The sequence below is a fragment of the Leptopilina heterotoma genome, unplaced genomic scaffold (assembly GCF_015476425.1).
Source record: "Leptopilina heterotoma isolate Lh14 unplaced genomic scaffold, ASM1547642v1 Lhet_38, whole genome shotgun sequence".
Lineage (NCBI taxonomy): Eukaryota > Metazoa > Arthropoda > Insecta > Hymenoptera > Figitidae > Leptopilina > Leptopilina heterotoma.
In genome coordinates this window covers 731,435-750,394 of record NW_025111054.1, presented here as the reverse complement: position 1 = coordinate 750,394, position 18,960 = coordinate 731,435, and the positions used below count along the sequence as shown (strand labels likewise).

The following is an 18,960-nucleotide window of genomic DNA, read 5'->3' as shown; positions in this document are numbered from 1 at the left end:
TTAAAAACTATTAAAATGATGCATTTCTCATTAAATATTTAATATATTATGGAGTAAAACAAATCACATTAGTGTTTCAGGTTATGTTTACATTCGAAATGCACCTGTCAATATAAAAATTGTTTTCATTATGGAAAAACATTTTTTACTTCATTAAATTATTAAAAAAATATCTACTCTAAATATTTAATGAAAATTTGAAGTGGAAATACATTTTCTTTTCACAAAAGTAAAGGAGTTAGTGGGTGAATATAGTTTATAGGTTATGTTGTGTCTCTTGTTTACAAATCTGAAAATATTAAATAAATATGTTGTAGGAGACACACTGCAATAAAAAAATATGCAATAACATAATTTTAAACTACTTTTTGTTTTGCTTTGAACAAGAAGAGAAAGATAAATATATGCTGTTTTTGTTACACTCACTGCGTTCAACGCAAAACGCAGCAGGCATAAACCTTAGGGTACTGTCACACTGTTCCCTAATCTGATAAGGATAAAAGATGAAAACAGCATATTGTGGACATAACCTAAGGAACAACAGCAACTTGTTTCAGTTGTGATTAGACCTTTAGAAAATTTTAAGAATGTGTGTGTTTAGTAGGTGTTTATTTTGAATGTTTCATTAGAAGAACATAACCCTTCAAAATGTGTTTATATTTCGAAAGATCGAAATTATAATTTACTATTTCTTATATTTTTATAATAAATCCAAATTACATTTCTTTAAAGTATTATTCTTTGACACTGACAGTGTCTAATGTAGAGTTTAATACAAGTCATCGTAATGAGTGAATTTAAACTTCATCATTTAGTTAAAGAATTAATTGAATTATTGGGGTAAGTAGAAAATTTACTGAACTTACTTAAGCGAAAATCAGGTCAATTTCAATTCAACAAAAACAAATTAATTAATTTAATTAAAAACTAACAAATTGTCAGCTATTATTCTCTTTCTAAAAAAAAATCGTTTTCTTAAATATATAGCGAAATATACATAGAATGGTTTATAAAAAATTTGTATCTACCTATTTTCTTAATAATTTGTTAAGTAATTTTTAAGGGCAAAATATTAATTAATAGCTTTTTCATTCTTAATTATTTTAAGTTCCATCAAACGAATAGAAAGCGCATTACATATATTTATCGGAGTGTTCATTTCATCAGCCTAATGGATCACCCACTTTTAAAATTAATCTAATATTTTCTAATAATATACAACGTTCATACGAAATCAAAATTTATTTACAGATCATCTGCTCCACCAGAAAAATATGTAGAAAAAATTCACAAGGAAGCGACAACTTCCCCTTCTGCATTGAATACAGTCGTTACACAAAGTTGTATACGACAAGTAGCAAAAAATGCCCCTAATCCAGAATTATTTCTTCAAAAATATGAGGAACTTAAATCAAAGAAGTAAGCTTTTTTAATTTCTTACTGCGACCTTTAGAATTTCGAACTAAAGTATATAATCCAGAGTTGCCACAGGTCAGGGAAATCAGGGAAAAGCCAGGAACTTTTTATTAAAGTACTGGAAAAAATTGAATTTTTGAGAAGTTACAAATGGTTTAAGATTTTCAATTACTTTCAAAAGTAATAAAATTCTTCGCAAAAATTCAATTATGTTTAAAAATTAAAAAAAAATTCTCATTAAAATTTTAATTATCTTTAAAAATAGATAATAAAATACTTCTCCAAAATTCAATTATTTTCAAAAATTTTAATAATATTTTTAGCAAAATTTCAATTATTTTTAAATAAAATTTTTTAAAAGAATTCAATTATTTAAAGAAAATGTAATAAAATTCGTTGCAAAAATTCACTTATTTTCCTAAATAATAGAATTATTGACAGAATTTCAATTATTTTTAATACAATTTTAAGTAAATTCTTGGAAAAATGTAATTATTTTTAAAAATTTTATTAAAATTCTTCAAAAGAAATCAATTATTTTCATAATAGAATTTCAATTATTATTTTTAATACAATTTTAATCAAATTCTTCGAAAAATGTAACTATTCTTGAAAATTTTATTAAAATTTGTCGAAAAAATTCAATTATTTACAAATTTCTTGATAAAATTCTTTATGAGAATTCAGTATTTTGAGAAATTAAAAAATTAAAATTGGTTTAAAAATGAATTGCAGTTAAAATTTTCGATAATAATTGAATATTAAAAGCATTATAGCATGAATTTTTAAAAATAATGGAAAAATTTGAATTGCTCATACTTATAACCGACAATTCTGTAGAATTAATTTTTTTTTTTTTTTTTTGTAAAGGTTTAATTGATTTTATTTATTTCAAGTTTTTATTTTCTAAAATATATTTAATTGAAAAATTTTCGAATAATCGAATTTTGATTGGAATCCTGGAAAATTATTGTTTTCTAAAGTTATTGTGCTTATTCTTGAAATCTGATTTTTTTAATTCAATTTTCTCAATTCAAACTTCTGAATTCAATTTTAAAAGAGTTGCCTTCACAATTTTTCTTCGCAATAATTCAATTATTTTCATAAATAATCAAATGTTTTTTACAAAGATTCAATTATTTTCATAAATAATAAAAAACTTTATAGATTTTCAATTATTTTCATAAATAATATAAATATAAGTGATCGCAGAATTTCAATTATTTTTAATACTATTTTAATGGAATTTCTTGAAAAATGTAATTATTCGTAAAAATTTTATTAAAAATCATTAAAGAAATTCAATTATTTTAAAAAGCCTTCCTATAATTTATTTATTAGAATTCAGATATTATTGTCAATACATTTTTAATTAAATTTCTTCGAAGAATTCAATTATTTTCAAAAAATTTAATGACATTCTTTTTAACAATTCAATTTATTTTCAAAATAATTTTAATAAAATTCTTCGTAGAAATTTCATTAATTTCTATAATTTATAAACATTCAATTATTTTCAATATCTACTATTTCAACAAAATTTCACAAAAAAATTCAATTAGGTATTTAGAAAGAAAAATTATTAAAAAATTCGTCTGAAGAATTCAATTATTTTTAAAAGTAATAAAATTCTTAGCAAAAATTTAATTATGGATACAAAAGTTCGAAAAAATTATCGTCAAAATTTCAATTATCTTTAGAAATATTAAAATTTTTCTCCAAAATTCAATTATTTTCAAAAATTTTAATGAAATTCTTTTTAACAAATTCAATTTTTTTTTAAATTGTTCTCCATTCAATAATTTTTAATCTACTATTTTAATAAAATTTTCCAAAAGAAATGAATTATTTAAAAAAAAATTTTGATAAAATTCTAAGCAAACCTTTTATTATTTTTATAAATAACAAATATTTCACAGCAATTCAATTATTTACAAATTTTTTTATAAATTTCTTTGCAATAATTCCATTATTTTCAAAAATATTCAATTTATTTTCACAGAGATTCAATTATTTTTATAAATATTAAAGAACTTTTTCAAAAATTAATTAAAAATAATAAATTTATGGAAGATGTATAGTTAAAAACACGAAAAAAAATTCAATTTTGTAAAAGTTAGAAATTATTGGAAAAATTCAATTATTTTCAAGAATAATAATATTCTTCGCATAAATTAAATATTGTTTAAAAGTTATAAAATTCTTCTTAGGGATTCAATTATTTTCACAAATAATAAAACTAATTGTTGAATTTCAATTATTTTTAATACAATTTGAATCGAATTTCTCGAAAAATGTAATTATTCTTAAAAGTTTTATTAAAATTCGTTGATAGAATTCAATTATGTAAAAATTTGTTGATAACGATTCTTTATGGGAATTGAATTTTAAGAAATATTCAATTATTCAAAAATTACTTATTTTTGTATTTAAATAATTGAATTGTCGTAGAATTTTCTAATTATAATTGATTCAAATATGAATTTCAGTTAAAATTGTAGATAATTGAATTTTGATCTTTGAATGTTTGAATTTTTCATACTTTTAACTGAAAGTTGTGTAGATTTAATTTTTTTTGAAAAAGTTCAATTGAATGTTTTTTAAGTTATTTGAAGTTTTTATTTTCTAATATTTGATTGAAGAATTTCCGAATAATCGATGAAATTTCGTAAAATTGAATTGTAAACAAAAGGATTTGAAAATGTTGAAAGAATTGTTTTAAAAATTATTAATATTAATTAATAATAATTAATTTAAAGAAGAATTTTAGTTAAAAATTTTGGAAAACAATAATTGAATTAAAATGATGAAAGTAATTTTGAATAAGTTACAGTAAAAATATTCTTATAATATAAAATAATGATTTTATCAGTTGGTCAATTTTAATTATTATAAAACATGAAGATATCGATGACTCGGAGTTATCGATATTTTCATGTTTTATAACATTTTTTTATAAGATTTTTAATTTCAAAATGGCTTGAATTAAAAATTTTGTTAAATATAAATGTAGTTTTAAAAACTTGGAAAAATTCCGTTTTTTAACCTGGAAAACCTGGAAAAGTCAGGGAATTTGAAATGAGCAAAAGCGTGGTAACCCTGTACATTTTTTGAAGAATTCACTTAAAATTATATTAAAAATAATTGAAGTCCAGTGAAGAATTTTATTATTAGGAAAATAAGTGAATTCTTGCAACGAATTTTTATTACATTTTTTAAAAATAATTGATATCTTATGAAAAATTTGATTATTTATGAAAATAATTGAATTCATGTGAAAAATTTTATTACAACTTATAAAAATAATTGAATTCTTGCGAAGGATTTTATTAAAATTTTTGTAAATAATTTAATTTTTATTTTTGGAAAATTTTATGGAAAAGTCAGGGAAAAACAAAATTAATTTTTTCTGGCAATCCTGATAATCGTTGGTATATGTTTTTTTTACTTCATTTAATTTTTTTTTATCTTGAAAATTTATAAAATAATACTAAATATTTAGGGTGGATCTATTGGGGCCCTTCACACAACTTTTGCAATTTTTAACTCTGGATGAGGATTTAAAAGAATCTTTAGCAAAAGTCATATTGACTTCAACAACCACACCTTCATCAAAATCAATTACGGAAGATGACTTGTCAAAGGTTTATTTTACAAGTTTTAATTTTGTGAACTTATTACAATATAATCCGAAAAATTCTAAAAATTTGCTCCAACTATTTGTCTCGAATTGCATTTAAAATTTTAATTTTTAATATTATTGATTGAAAAGAAAAGAATTTTCTTGAAATAAAAATTGTTCATAGATTCGCAAGAGTGTTATAAAAGCCGCAGTTGAGGGTGAAAAGAAATTTAGCAGGCATGTTGGAACTGTTGGTAGACATAGTGATCAAGCAATTGCAAGGCCGAATTGGATCATAGAAAGGCCTCGAATTTCTTGGGATTTTCATAACGACATGTCCATTGTTCCTTGTCAAAGTACGTTACTTTTTCGTTATTGTCTATATCAGCAAATAATGGATTTTCAGTTGAACTAATAAGAACTGAAGTTCATTGAATTAAAAGTGAGAAATTTTAATAATTTTTAATACAAATATTTCAGAGGCTGTGCCTATTGTATCTCAAGAATCAGTACTACTCTGGGATCTTTTGAACTGTTTGAAAGGAATCGATGGAACTTACATAGTTTCAGAATCCTTGAAAAGTCAGTATGATGCAGTTGTATTCAAAATATCACCCGATGTTGGTAAGAGTTAATTTCTACGAATTTTTGAAACTAGCATGAAACGTTTAAAAAACGTTACTTAATTTCGTCTATATTTGAATTTCGTCGTGAATTATAAAAATTAGTCTAGATTACAAATTACGTTTTTAGACGTTATTACGTTTTTTTTTTTTGTTTTTTTTTTGTTTTTAGACTCACGCTAGAAGACGAATACTAAAAATTATAGTTTACTTTTATTGAAATTTTAGGTATTTCATACCGACAATTGACGCAACAAATTTTGCCATTGGCTTCATATTATTCAATAACCGTTCGATTTATTGAGGAAAAAGATTTACCCGATTCAGGTCAAGTGAATCACGCCTTAAGAAGTGCTTTGAGATGTCTACTCAAAGATTATTTGGTACTTAGATTCTTCAGTTTCATTGATTTTATTTCTGTAAATTCTAACAAGTTTTTACTATTTTTTAAAATTTGTTTTTATACTTTTTTTAGTTGTTCCTGGTACAATTAGAAATGGAGCACAGACGTGGAAAACTGAATTTACAGAAAATGTGGTTCTATATTCAACCAACAATGGCAACAATGTCAATTCTCTCACAGATTACGTCAACTATTTGTAAAGTTTGTATATCTATGTTTATTGTAACTAAATAGAAAATTCTCTTGATTCGAATCAGAGTTGCCATGCAACCTGGAAAACCTGGAAATGTCAGGGAATTTTATAAACCTTGAAAAAACCTGGAAAAGTCGGGGAATTTTGATCGAAATCCTGGAAAATTGTTATTTTCTAAAGTTTATTCTTGAAATCTAATTTTACATAAATATTTCAAAATTAATTGAATTTTAAAAGAGAATTGCGTTTACAATTTTCATAAGTAACAGATGAATTTCAAAAGATTTTAATTTGAAATTTTGTAAAATTTCAATTTTGAATGAATTTAATTAGAAATCGTCTTAAAGAACGTAGATTTTTGAGAAATTTTAATTATTCCAATTCTTCTGAAATTAGTTAAATTTTTTAATCAATATTTTTAATTTATTATTAAAAACAATGGATTTATAGAAGAATTTTAATTAAAAACACTAAAAGAAAGTGAATTTTGAAGCAATTACAAATGATTGCAGAAATTCAATTATTTTCAAAAGTTGTAAAATTCTTCTTAGAAATTCAATTATTTTCAACAATTTTCATAAAATTTATGGCAAAATTTCAATTATTTTAAAAAACTTTTATCAATTCAACGATTTTTAATAAATTTACTACTTTTATAAAATTTCCCAAAAGAATTTAATTATTTAAAAAAAATTTTTAAATTCTACGCAAACATTTCATTATTTTCATAAATAATAAAACTCATCGCAGACTTTCAATTATTTTTAATACAATTTTAATGGAATTCCTCGAAAAATGAAATTATTATTAAAAATTTTATTAAAAATCATCAAAGAAATTCAATATTTTTAAAAACCTTTGCTACAATTTATTTATATTAGAATTTAAGTATTATTTTCTATAATAAGTTTTAATTAAATTTCTTGAAAAAATTAAATTATTTTCAAAAATTTTAATGAAATTCTTTGCAACAATTCAATTTTTTTCAAAATAACTTTAATAATATTCTTCGTAAAAATTTAAATAATTTCAAAAATTTGTCAAAATTCAATTATTTTCAATGTTTACTATTTCAATAAAATTTCATAAAAAGAATTCAATTATTAAAAAAGACATTTTAATAAAATTCGTCTCAAGAATTGAATTATTTTCAAAAATTAATATAATTCTTCGCAGAAATTTAATTGTGTTGAATAATTTACAAAAATTCTTGGCAAAATTTCAATTATTTTCAAAAACACTAAAAAAAATTCTTTGGAGAAATTCAATTATTTTTAATTAAAATTTTAATCAAATTTCCGAAAAATGAACTTATTTTTAAAAATTTTATTAAAATTTGTCAGGAGAAATCAAATATTTAAAAATTTGTTGAGAAAATTCTTTTTAAGAGTTCAATTTTACGAAATATTCAATTATTCAATAAATTATTTATTTGCATTTTATTTGTATTTCAATAATTGAATTCTCGTGAATTTTTTTTAGTAAATATTGATTTAAAAATTAATTTAAGTTAAAATTTTACATTATCATTGAATATTGAAAGCTAATAGCGTAAATTTTTAGAAATAATTGAATTTTGAAAAGATTCCAAATTAAAATCTTTGAAAACTTTAACTTTTCGTACTTTTTGATTAAAACAATTCTGTAGAATTAATTTTTTTCAAAAAAGTTTAATTGAATTTTTCTTTAATTTTTTTTTTCCAATATATATTTAATTGAAGAATATCAGAATAATTGACATTACGTAAAAATTAATATTGAAGAATTTTGTCAATTTTAAAAATAATTGAATTATTTCGAAGAATTTTATTCAAAATTTTGAGAATAATTGGAATTCCTGTGAATAATTTTACTATTTTTAAAAATAATTGAATTCTTTACAAGATTTTAAAGGAAATTTTGAATTAATTTTTCTTAAAAAGTTTAATGGAATTTTTTTTTAATAATTTGAAGTTTTTAATTTCTAATTTATTTAATTGAAGAATGTCAGAATAATCGAAATTTTAGGTATAATATTGAATTGTACACAAATTGATTTAAAAATTCTCAAAGAAGAACTTTTTCAAAAATTATTAAAAAAAAATTGTTTTGAAAAAGAATTTTAGTTTAAAATTCTAGAAATGAAGAATTGAATTGAAATGAAAATAATTTCGAAGAAATTACAGTAACAATATTTTTATAGTATAAAATAATGATAGTTTTCAAGTTTTAATTATTATTTTCATGTTTTATAATAATATTCTTGAATTACAAATTTTTGAAAATCTTAATTTCTGTAAAAAAAAAATAATTATTAAATATGCATTTAAAAACGAAGTTATTGATGTTTTCGAGTAATTTTACAATTAAAGAAATTCGTAAATAAATGTAATAGAACAGGAAAAAAGTCATTTTGCCTGGAAATCAGGGAATTTGGTAAAATTAAAAATTAAATAAAAATTAAAATTTTGTAAAATATAAATGTAGTTTTAAAAACTTGGAAAAATTCCGTTTTTAACCTGGAAAACCTAGAAAAGTCAGGGAATTTGAAATGAGGAAAAGCGTGGCAACCCTGATTCCGAATGTAAATTAAAGAATAATTTCTTTTTTAGGCAAATGCCAGAGGTGGAAAAGTGTTGAGTTTACTTCACGAGCAGGTAAATTCGATGAGCGGAGACGCAAAGTGCAAAGAACTTTGTTTATTTTTAATAAAAGAATCAAGTGTTCCATATATGAAGATGTTAGAAAAATGGGTGTATAAAGGTGTTATCTACGATCCATATCAAGAGGTTAGTTTTATTAATTCATTGTGATGGAAGAAAATTTATACACTGCATCTAATTGTTCTTGATTTTAGTTTCTTGTAGAAGATAACGAGCTTATCCAAAGGGAAGAGCTTCCTATGGATTATTCAGCGGATTATTGGGAAAAGAGGTACACAATGAGACCTGATAGGATTCCAATTTTTCTCAATGATCTTGCACAAACGATTCTCAGAACTGGAAAATACTTTAACGTCATCAGGCAATGTGGTATGTTGATAAAATAACCCACCCTGAAAAACTGTTGGTTGCGTTGGTTTACTTTTATCTTTTTTTTTTTTTGTAAAATTAGGTAAAACTGTTGAATATAGAAAGCAAGAACCTCTGGTTTATCAACATCGTGATCAAAAGTACATTGCTATTATTGATAGAGCTTATTCCGAAGCGGCAAGAACATTACTTGAAGTTCTAATTCAGGAAAATGATTTAATGGGAAGATTGCGAAGCATTAAAAGCTATTTTCTTCTCGCTCAGGGTGATTTTGTTGTGCAATTTATGAACCTTTGCGAAGCGGAATTAAGCAAAAATATGGATGACATTGTAATTCATCGATTGGCTTCACTTCTTGAAGTAGCTTTGCGTCTATCGACTGCAGATTCTGATCCCTATAAAGATGATTTGAAACCAGAATTACTTCCCTACGATCTTCAATATCAGATGTTTAGAATATTGTTGATTCAAACAAGCGAGGAGAAAGGTATTGTAATTGTAAAAAAATTTGCTAAAATCAATTCTAAGTTCGTGTTATTATTGTACTTGTATATTTTTAGAATTTTGCATGCAAACAGATAAAGTACTGAGTGGATTAGAGGCATTTGTTTTTAATTACGATTTAAAGTGGCCAGTTTCGTTAGTGATCAACAGAAAAGCTATAGCTTGCTACCAAATGTTATTTAGACATTTGTTCTACTGCAAGCATATCGAAAGACTTCTTTGCAGGTAACACTTTATGTATTTCTTTATATTTAGAGTATTTATTATAGTATCTCAGTATTTATTTATTTAAACTTTAAAGTATTCTTAAAATGCAAAGCATGATTATTTGTGTATTCAGAGTATGGATCAGCAACAAAATCGCAAAGACTTTTACTCATGAAGCTGCAATGGCTTATCGACAAGCTTTCTCTGTAAGGCAGCGAATGTTAGATTGCATCCAACATTTGGAATATTATATGATGGTCGAGGTGATCGAACCTAATTGGCAATTATTTTTAAATAAAATGAGCAAAGTAAGTTTATTAAAACAATAAACGAAAATACCTCTATTCTTGAAAATTGCTAATTATTTTCTTCTTCCAACGCTAATTTTCCACAGGTTACTAACGTCGATGATGTATTGAGCGTACATCAAGATCTGCAGGACAGTTGCCTAAGAGAATGTATGCTCACAGATCCCGATCTGCTAACATGCATAACTGGAATTTGCGCCACTTGTGTAGAATTTTGTGAATTTATGCAGGTAAAATATTTAGAATTTTTTAATTTAAACAGGCATCACAGTTGGTCCCCTTTTCCCCTTTTGTCCCCTTATTTCAATTTTATCCCCTTTTTCACCTTTTTTCACGATTTGTCACCTTTTCCCCTTTTTTGCTGATTTGTCCCTCTTTTCACCTTTTTCTAATCAAAAATAAACAAGTTTTTCTTTTTTTGAAATTTTTTTCAAAGTGTAATCATAAAATTTAGACTCAAAGTTATAGAATTCAGTGCGTTTTATATCTGATTTAGATTATTAACACCACAACATAATATAAATATGTTTTTTTATGGTAATCATTTAAATAATATAGACATCGTAAAAAGAATTTTATAAATTATAAGGAGGTTCATTCAACAGAATGCAGACCTTTAGAAAAATAATTAATTAACAATCAAATAATTAAAATATTATTATTAATAGTTTTTTCTAGAAAAAACTAAAATTCTAATATAAAACCTTCAATTTTTTCCATTTCTAACAATAATTTCTTTCAAAATAACTTAATTCTTGAACAACTATCATAAAATTATAACTTGGAAATTATTTAATGAACTAGCCAAACTATCCGCGCGGGAATGTTGTATGGGGCTGCTTATTTTAAACAATTTAAAAAATTTTAAAGAAATAATTATTATAACCTAACAAAGAGATTTAACTAACTAAAATTCAAATAATTTCACTCAATGGTCTCAATTTAAATAGAATTTACATTACTAGACTTAAACTATGGCTAGAACAATTACAATTAGTATCTGGATCATCTTTTGCATTGCTTATTTTATAAAGCCATTTTAAATTAAATACTTTTTAAAGAAATAATAATTATTACACACTGAAAAAAGTTTTACTTGAAATAGCGATAAGTTTCTCTAGAATAACGAAAGTATTAATTGAAGCACTAAATAATTTCGCTACTAAAGTGAAATCTGTAGTTCATCCAGCTAAATATTTTTTGCCGTGCATAACGAAAAAAGAATTAAATTAACATCAGATTTTCTACATTAAAAAAAAACGAATTCAAATAGAAATTAATCATTTTACAACTTAACCAAATTCACCCCAGAAATCACTGAAATCGATAATTTAGAAGAAAGTCAGACAAAAGCAGGGTTCCTACAGAATCTGGAAATCATGGAAATCATGGAAATGGTATGGAATTTTTAAAAGGCTTCTGGAAATCAGGGAAATCATGGAAAAATCCTGTAATTTTTAAAAAATTCTAAATTTTTTCAGTTTTCCATTTTTTCTCTTGAATAAAAATTCAAATAATAATAAAGCTAAATGGTATAAAAGAAAAAAAAATGTTGAATTTTAAGAAATTCAATTTTTCGGTTTTTTGATAATTTTTAATAATTTTTTATTTTTTTCCAAAGAGTCGAGACAATTTAATAAGTAAAGTATTTTCCAAAAGCACAAAAATAATGAAGCTAAATCCCATAAAAGAGAAGAAAAAATGTTGAATATTAAGAAAATCGGATTTTTTAATTTTTTCGAATTTTTGATAATTTTAGATTTTTTACCAAAGATTCGAGACAATTTAATAAGTAAACTATTTTCCAAAAGCACAAAAATAATGAAGCTAAATCCCATAAAAGAGAAGAAAAAATGTTGAATTTTAAGAAAATCGGATTTTTGAATTTTTTCGAATTTTTTCGAATTTTAGATTTTTTACCAAAGAGTCAAGACAATTTAATAAGTAAAGTATTTTCCAAAAGCACAAAAATAATGAATCTAAATCTCATAAAAAAGAGGAAAAAATTTTAAATTTTAAGAAAAACGGATTTTTGAAATTTTTCGAATTTTTGATAATTTTAGATTTTTTACCAAAGAGTCGAGACAATTTAATAAGTAAAGTATTTTCCAAAAGCACAAAAATAATGAATCTAAATCTCATAAAAAAGAGGAAAAAATTTTAAATTTTAAGAAATTCAGATTTTTGAATTTTTGATAATTTTCATAAATTTTAGATTTTTTACCAAAGAGTCGAGACAATTTAATAAGTAAAGTATTTTCCAAAAGCACAAAAATAATGAAGCTAAATCCCATAAAAGAGAAGAAAAAATGTTGAATTTTAAGAAAATCAAATTTTTGATAATTTTAGATTTTTTACCAAAGAGTCGAGACAATTTAATAAGTAAAGTATTTTCCAAAAGCACAAAAATAATGAAGCTAAATCCCATAAAAGAGAAGAAAAAATGTTGAATTTTAAGAAAAACGGATATTTGAAATTTTTCGAATTTTTGATAATTTTAGATTTTTTACCAAAGAGTCGAGACTATTAAATATGTAAAGTATTTTCCAAAAGCACAAAAATAATGAAGCTAAATCCCATAAAAGAGAAGAAAAAATTTTGAATTTTAAGAAAAACGGATTTTTGAAATTTTTCGAATTTTTGATAATTTTAGATTTTTTACCAAAGAGTCGAGACTATTAAATATGTAAAGTATTTTCCACATTAAAAAGTTTGACATTAAAAAATATATAAATAATGCCAATACTTAACCCACAAAATTAAATTTTCAAAACAAACAAATGAATGCAGATAATTTGCTAACGGAAACGAAACTTACGATTATTATAATGTATAATTTTATTTATACATTTCAAAATTAATTCAACTTTAAAATAGTTTCGTTTACAATTTTCATAAATAGATGAATTTGAAAAGATTTTATCTTCAAATTTTATAAAATTTCAATTTTTAATGAATTTTATTAGAAATTCTAAAGAACTTACATTTTTGCAAAAATTTTCAAAATTTAAATAATTTTAAAATGAGTTATATTTTTTAATATATATATATATTTAATTAATTATTAAAAATAATAAATTTATCGAGAAATTTTAGTTAAAAACACTAAAAAAAATTTTTATTTTGGAGAAGTTTTAAATAATTGCAAAAATTCATTTATGTATTTTAAATAATAATAAAATTCTTCGCAGAAATTCAATAATTTTCAAAAAATTTGATAAAATTCTTTGCAAAATTTCAATTATTTGCAAAAATTTTCCTAAATTCAATTATATACAATATCTACTATTTTAATAAAATTTTTCACAAGAATTCAATTATTTAAGAACAATTTTAATAAAATTCTACGCAAACGTTTAATTATTTTCATAAATAAAAAAAATGTTACAAGAATTCTATTATAACAAATTTTTTATGAATTTCTTCTCAATAATTCCATTATTTTTAGAAATATTCAATTTATTTTCACAGAGATTCAATTATTTTTAGTATAATTTTAATTAAATGCCACGAAAAATGTAATTATTTTTAAAAAATTTTATTAAAATTCGTCGAAAGAATTTGATTATTTAAAAATTTTTTGATAAAATTTTTTATGAGAATTCAATATTAAGAAACGTTTAATTATTCAATATAAATTCTTTCTTTTTTTATTTAAATAATTGAATTCTAGTAGAATTTTTTTGATAAAAATTAATTTAAAAATGGATTTCAGTTAAAATTTTCGATTATAATTGAATATTAAAACCATTATTGTAGCGTGAATTTTTAGAAATAATTGAATTTTGAAAAAGTTTTAAATTGAAATCTTTGAAAATATGAATTTTTCATATTTTTAACTAACAATTCTGTAGAATTAATTTTTTCAAAAAGTTTAATTGAAATTATTTCAAGTTTTTAATATTTAATTGAAGAATTTCTGAATAATCGATGTAATTTCGTAAAATTGAATTCTAAACAAATACATTTGAAAATTCTCATAATTTTTAAAAAAATTATTGTAAATAATTGATTTGAAGAAAAAATTTTAGTTAAAAAATTTAGAAAATATTAATTGATTTGAAATGATGAAAATAATTTTGAAGAAGTTAAAGTAAAAATATTTTTTATAGTAAAAAATAATGATCTTATTACTCGGAGTGATCATTTTCTTCATGTTTTATAATAATATTCTCATAAATTGTTGAATTTCAAAAAGATTTGAATTTGAATGTTTTGAAAATCTTAATTCCTATGGAAAAATAATAATGATTAAATATTTTTTTTAAAAACAGTTATTGTTGTTTTCGAATAATTTTACAGTTGAAGAAATTTGTAAATAAATGTAAAAGAACATTTTTTTGAGTATCTAATAATTTTTAGACTGAATCGCAGAATATTCTTTAGGGAAAAAGTCAAAATTTTGTCTTGAAATCAAAGAAAAGTCAAGGAAATTATATATGCAAGTTGTATAAACAAATAAATTTTTATCCCCTTTTGGTCCCCTTTTTGAGGAAAAAAATTCCCCTTTTCACCTTTTTTGAGGAAAAAAAAGGTACTGTGATGCCTGATTATTTATGCTACATTTTTCTTTCATCTTTCTTTCAATTAACAATTTTTAATTGGTATTACTAACTCCACTAAACAAAGTTTGTAGTGTGAAAATGTACATAATACATTTCTCCTGTTGTAAAAAAAGCCTTTTTTTTATTAATCAAAAAACTCTTGAATTTGAAATTAAATTAAGTATAAATACTCGGAAAGCTTAATTAGTGAAATTGGCAAAGTAATTTATAAGTCATCCTAAATATGATTCTTCATAAGTCGATAAATTTTTTATTTCAATACAAATAGAAACTAAAAGTTTAGTACATTTCGTATTATTTGATAAAAATAATTTTCTTTTAAATTTAAAACCTCATTAAGCATATGAGCCGCTACTTCGTCGATGCTGAATTGACTTCGATGATGGGCACCTGCCAAGACGACACCTCTGAACCTGAGGTGAACTACTTCTTTCAAAAAACATCATTAAGTGTTCATCGTCACATTTCGACAATGAATAATGACTTAAAATTGCATTAGATGATTATTACTTCTCATGTCGCAAAAAATCATTTTCATATCTTTTTTAGTTCTGAATGAACAAATTTTTCGTAGAATATTAATTTTTTATTTCCATTTTCATCAGCATGAGTTAGAAATTAGATCTCTTAGATAGATCTCTCGCAAGTATTTACCTAATTTTTCCAAAAGGATTCATCAAACATCAAGTGTAGATGGAATGTTGCAGTTACCAGATTTTATGCATCTTTTTTATTTTATCATTTCATATATTATGTGTACTATTAATTTTCAAACGTGTCAATGCTCATTGCCCCTAAGAATTTCAGGTAAATTATATGAAACCTAGTCGGATTTTCACTGTTGGATAGAAGTGTTTCAATATTTCTACATCTTTAATTTTCAAAAGTAAAAAATGGCAGTTTTCTCAGAAGAGTTTTGTAATATTTAAAACCTTTGTTGTGAAGTGCAAGTTTGTTACTTTTTATTGACTGAATTAATAATTCAAAAGTGTTTTTGCATGAATTTTTTAAAGAAAATAGGAGAAGAATGATTAGAATGAATATGTAGTTGAAACAGTGCATGGTATTTATTGAAAGAGCTGAAGAAAGCTCCATTCAAAAATTATCCTTTTCAGAAAGAAAAGTTTATATAATAAAATACTTTATCCTAGGAATAGGATACTTGTGAGGATATTAAGTCTATAATTTGATAAAAGTTATAATGTTTTTTAAAAATAGGATACTTTCCAAAGTACAAAAGTTTGAGAATTGATATATTTATAATCGGTTTTGAAAAATTAAATTAATTAAATTAAAATAATTAAACAGAAAATTCTTTTTTGTCCCCCATGTGGCATATCATCCCAAAATAACTAGATGCTTCCGCTAACAATAAAAAATATTTAATATTCATTGTATTTAATTAAAATTAATTTTTATAATGTAGCATATTAAATGTGTAATACTTCTACTATATTATAATGCGTTAGTGACTATGTCATAAAATTATAATACCTCAATTTATTTATTAAGATTATTCATTTATTTATTCATATAGACGGATATGAGTTTATCATCAAGCGCAGATGGAACAAGTTTTGAAGAGAAAATCAGTTTTCTTGACAATAAATTTACTGAGGTGCTGATTCGTCTTTTGGAAAGAATTTGTGACATCGGCTGCGATAATAATAACGAAAAATTGCGCAACGTTTTATGTCGGTATGTAAAAAATATTTTCTTCCTTTTATGCACATTTTTGAGGTTAGGAAAAAATTCTGAAGTGTTGGAGGAAAATGAACTTCAAATTCGTGTTCCGAAGTCAATAATTAATATCGGTGTTCATCTTTAAGAATGCATTTCAGAAAAATGTTCGACTATTTCAAGTCTTGCAAATCGTTTTGAAAAATTATAGCCTTCGCTGAAGAAAGGTACATTAATTTCGTTTATGATATGCCCTCAAATATGAAAACTAGAAAATAAAAATCTAAAAAAAATTCACTTTCACTTTGCAATCATTATTGTTTTTAAACAAACTTTCTTTTTTACAAAATTAAAAAAGCATTTTTAATTAAAGATAAAACTGTCATGAACATAACCTATAATTTTTTTTTATCCTAAGATACCTTTCTTCACCGCGGTGCACTTTTGAAATTACACTTTGGAAGTTATTAAAGTGAATAACCATTCTTTTTAATTTTATAGGTTGGACTTTAACCAATTTTATGTACAAAAAATTGCTGCTCGTGATACAAGAAAAAGAACTTCTCAAGATATTTCGGGCTGAAAACAATATCTACTTTTTTAAAAATTCGAAAAAGGCCATCTTCACTGTTTATTTTGTATGAAATCAAACAAGTTGTTGAAATTTAACATTAAGCAGTTGTGAATCTCTACGTTCCTTTTTAGTGTACAAGCACACGCATCTCTAATACTATTAAATTATTATACAAATTTAATCTCTCTGATCCATTTCTTAGAAGACAAAATTTTTCATGATAATAGACGGTTTATTAAATGTCAAACTTAACTTCTAATCTTTTATAAAAAAAACATCACTTTTTTAAAGTAAATTAAATTTTTAAAAATACAGTAACTCTGTAGTTACATTTTAATTGTCTAAACTATAATTAAGTACAGCCTTTGATTCATTTCCATTGGGAAATATTCTCTTAGCCATATTATACACTAATAATTTTTTTTTTTATTTTACTTGTCAAATATATATTCAATTATAATTAAAGAATATTTTTTCTAACTAAAAAATGTCTTCATTTATTTTGTCAATTTACTACGTCCTTCAATTGAGAACTGCTATTTGCGGTAATATTTTTTAGAGCTAAAATCTGTTTTCTTTTTCAATCTTTTGAATTTTAAAATTAAGGCACTGAAAATTACTAAATTCTTGCAAAGTTTTTATCAAAATATTTTAAAATAATTAAATTCATTTCAAGAATTTTATCAAATTTTTTTTTTAAATAATAATTGAATTTATTCAAGAAAATTTAATTAAAATTGTATTAAAAATAATTGAATTCTCGCAAAAAATATTATTATTTATAAAAAGAATCAAATATTCTTCCAAAGAATATTATTAAAATTATTGAAAATAATTTAATTCTTAAGAAGAATTTTATTAAAAATTATAAAAAATAATTGAATCTTTTCGTGAAATTTTATTAAAATTGATTTTAAAAATAATTGAATGCCCGCAATGAATTTTACTTTTTATAAAAAATTGAATTTTGGCAAAGAAGAATTTTATTAAAATTTTTGAAAATAACTTAATTCTTATCAAGAATTTTATAAAAAAAATTTTTTTCAAATAATTGAATTCTTGCAAAAAGTTTTTCAAATTAATTACATTTTTTGTTAAAATTGAATTCTCATAAAGAATTTTATCAACAAATTTTGAAATAATTGAATTCTATCAACGATTTTTAATAAAATTTTTAAAAATAAATACATTTTTCGTGGCATTTGATTAAATATACTAAAAATAAATGAAATTCTGCGATGAGTTTGATTATTTATGAAAATAATGGAATTATTGCGAAGAAAGTTATAAAAATTTTTTAAAAATAATTGAATTTCGGAGAAGAATTTTATTATTTATAAAGATACTTGAAATTTTGACAAGAATTTTTTTTTTAATTTTTTAACATAATTGAATTTTTGCGAAGAATTTTATTACTTTTGAAAATAATTTAATTCTCCCAACGAATTTTATTCAAATTTATAAAAATAACTGTATTTCTGTGAAGAATTTTATTATTTTTATAAATAATTGAATTCTTACAACGAATTTTATTCAAGTTTATGAAAATAATTGAATTTCGGTGAAGAATTTTATTATTTATAAAAATAATTGAATTCTTGAAAAGAAATTTGTTCAATTTTTTAAAATAAATAATTAATTGAATTCTCGCGACGAATTTTATAAAAATCTTTTTTAATATTTGATATGTTTCGAAAAATTTTATGAAATTTTGTATTTTTAATAATTGAATTCCTGTGAAAAGTTTATTACTTATGAAAATAATTGAATTATTTCAAAGAAATTTATTAAAAATTTTGTAAATAATTGAATTCATTTTTCTAAAATAATTGAATTTCGGAAAAGAATTTTATT

The 18,960-nt window shown here is 22.4% G+C and overlaps 1 protein-coding gene across 2 annotated transcripts; it reads left to right on the top strand.

Moving 5' to 3' along the window:
* The first annotated feature begins 595 nt into the window (after positions 1-595).
* On the top strand, positions 596-17,332 carry LOC122505918 (gamma-tubulin complex component 2-like). Of its 2 annotated transcripts, XM_043617800.1 has the most exons (16): positions 596-840; positions 1,252-1,419; positions 4,919-5,060; positions 5,223-5,394; positions 5,519-5,662; positions 5,890-6,044; positions 6,137-6,265; positions 8,849-9,025; positions 9,094-9,268; positions 9,351-9,755; positions 9,829-9,997; positions 10,113-10,287; positions 10,374-10,517; positions 15,193-15,270; positions 16,390-16,550; positions 17,034-17,332. In XM_043617800.1, the coding sequence occupies exons 1-16, from the start codon at positions 788-790 to the stop codon at positions 17,113-17,115; spliced, it is 2,529 nt and encodes an 842-aa protein (XP_043473735.1). In that variant the 5' UTR covers positions 596-787; the 3' UTR covers positions 17,116-17,332. The 2 variants fall into 2 exon arrangements, with proteins under 2 accessions (XP_043473735.1, XP_043473736.1); XM_043617801.1 differs by lacking the exon at positions 15,193-15,270 and having other exon boundaries at positions 598-840.
* Positions 17,333-18,960: the final 1,628 nt, after the last annotated feature.

Coding starts and splice junctions, on each gene's coding strand:
- LOC122505918 (XM_043617800.1), top strand. CDS start 788: ATGAGTGAATTTAAACTTCATCATTTAGTTAAAGAATTAATTGAATTA. Junction 5,395..5,518: donor GTCCATTGTTCCTTGTCAAA/GTACGTTACTTT, acceptor CAAATATTTCAG/AGGCTGTGCCTATTGTATCT. Junction 9,998..10,112: donor ATCGAAAGACTTCTTTGCAG/GTAACACTTTAT, acceptor TTGTGTATTCAG/AGTATGGATCAGCAACAAAA.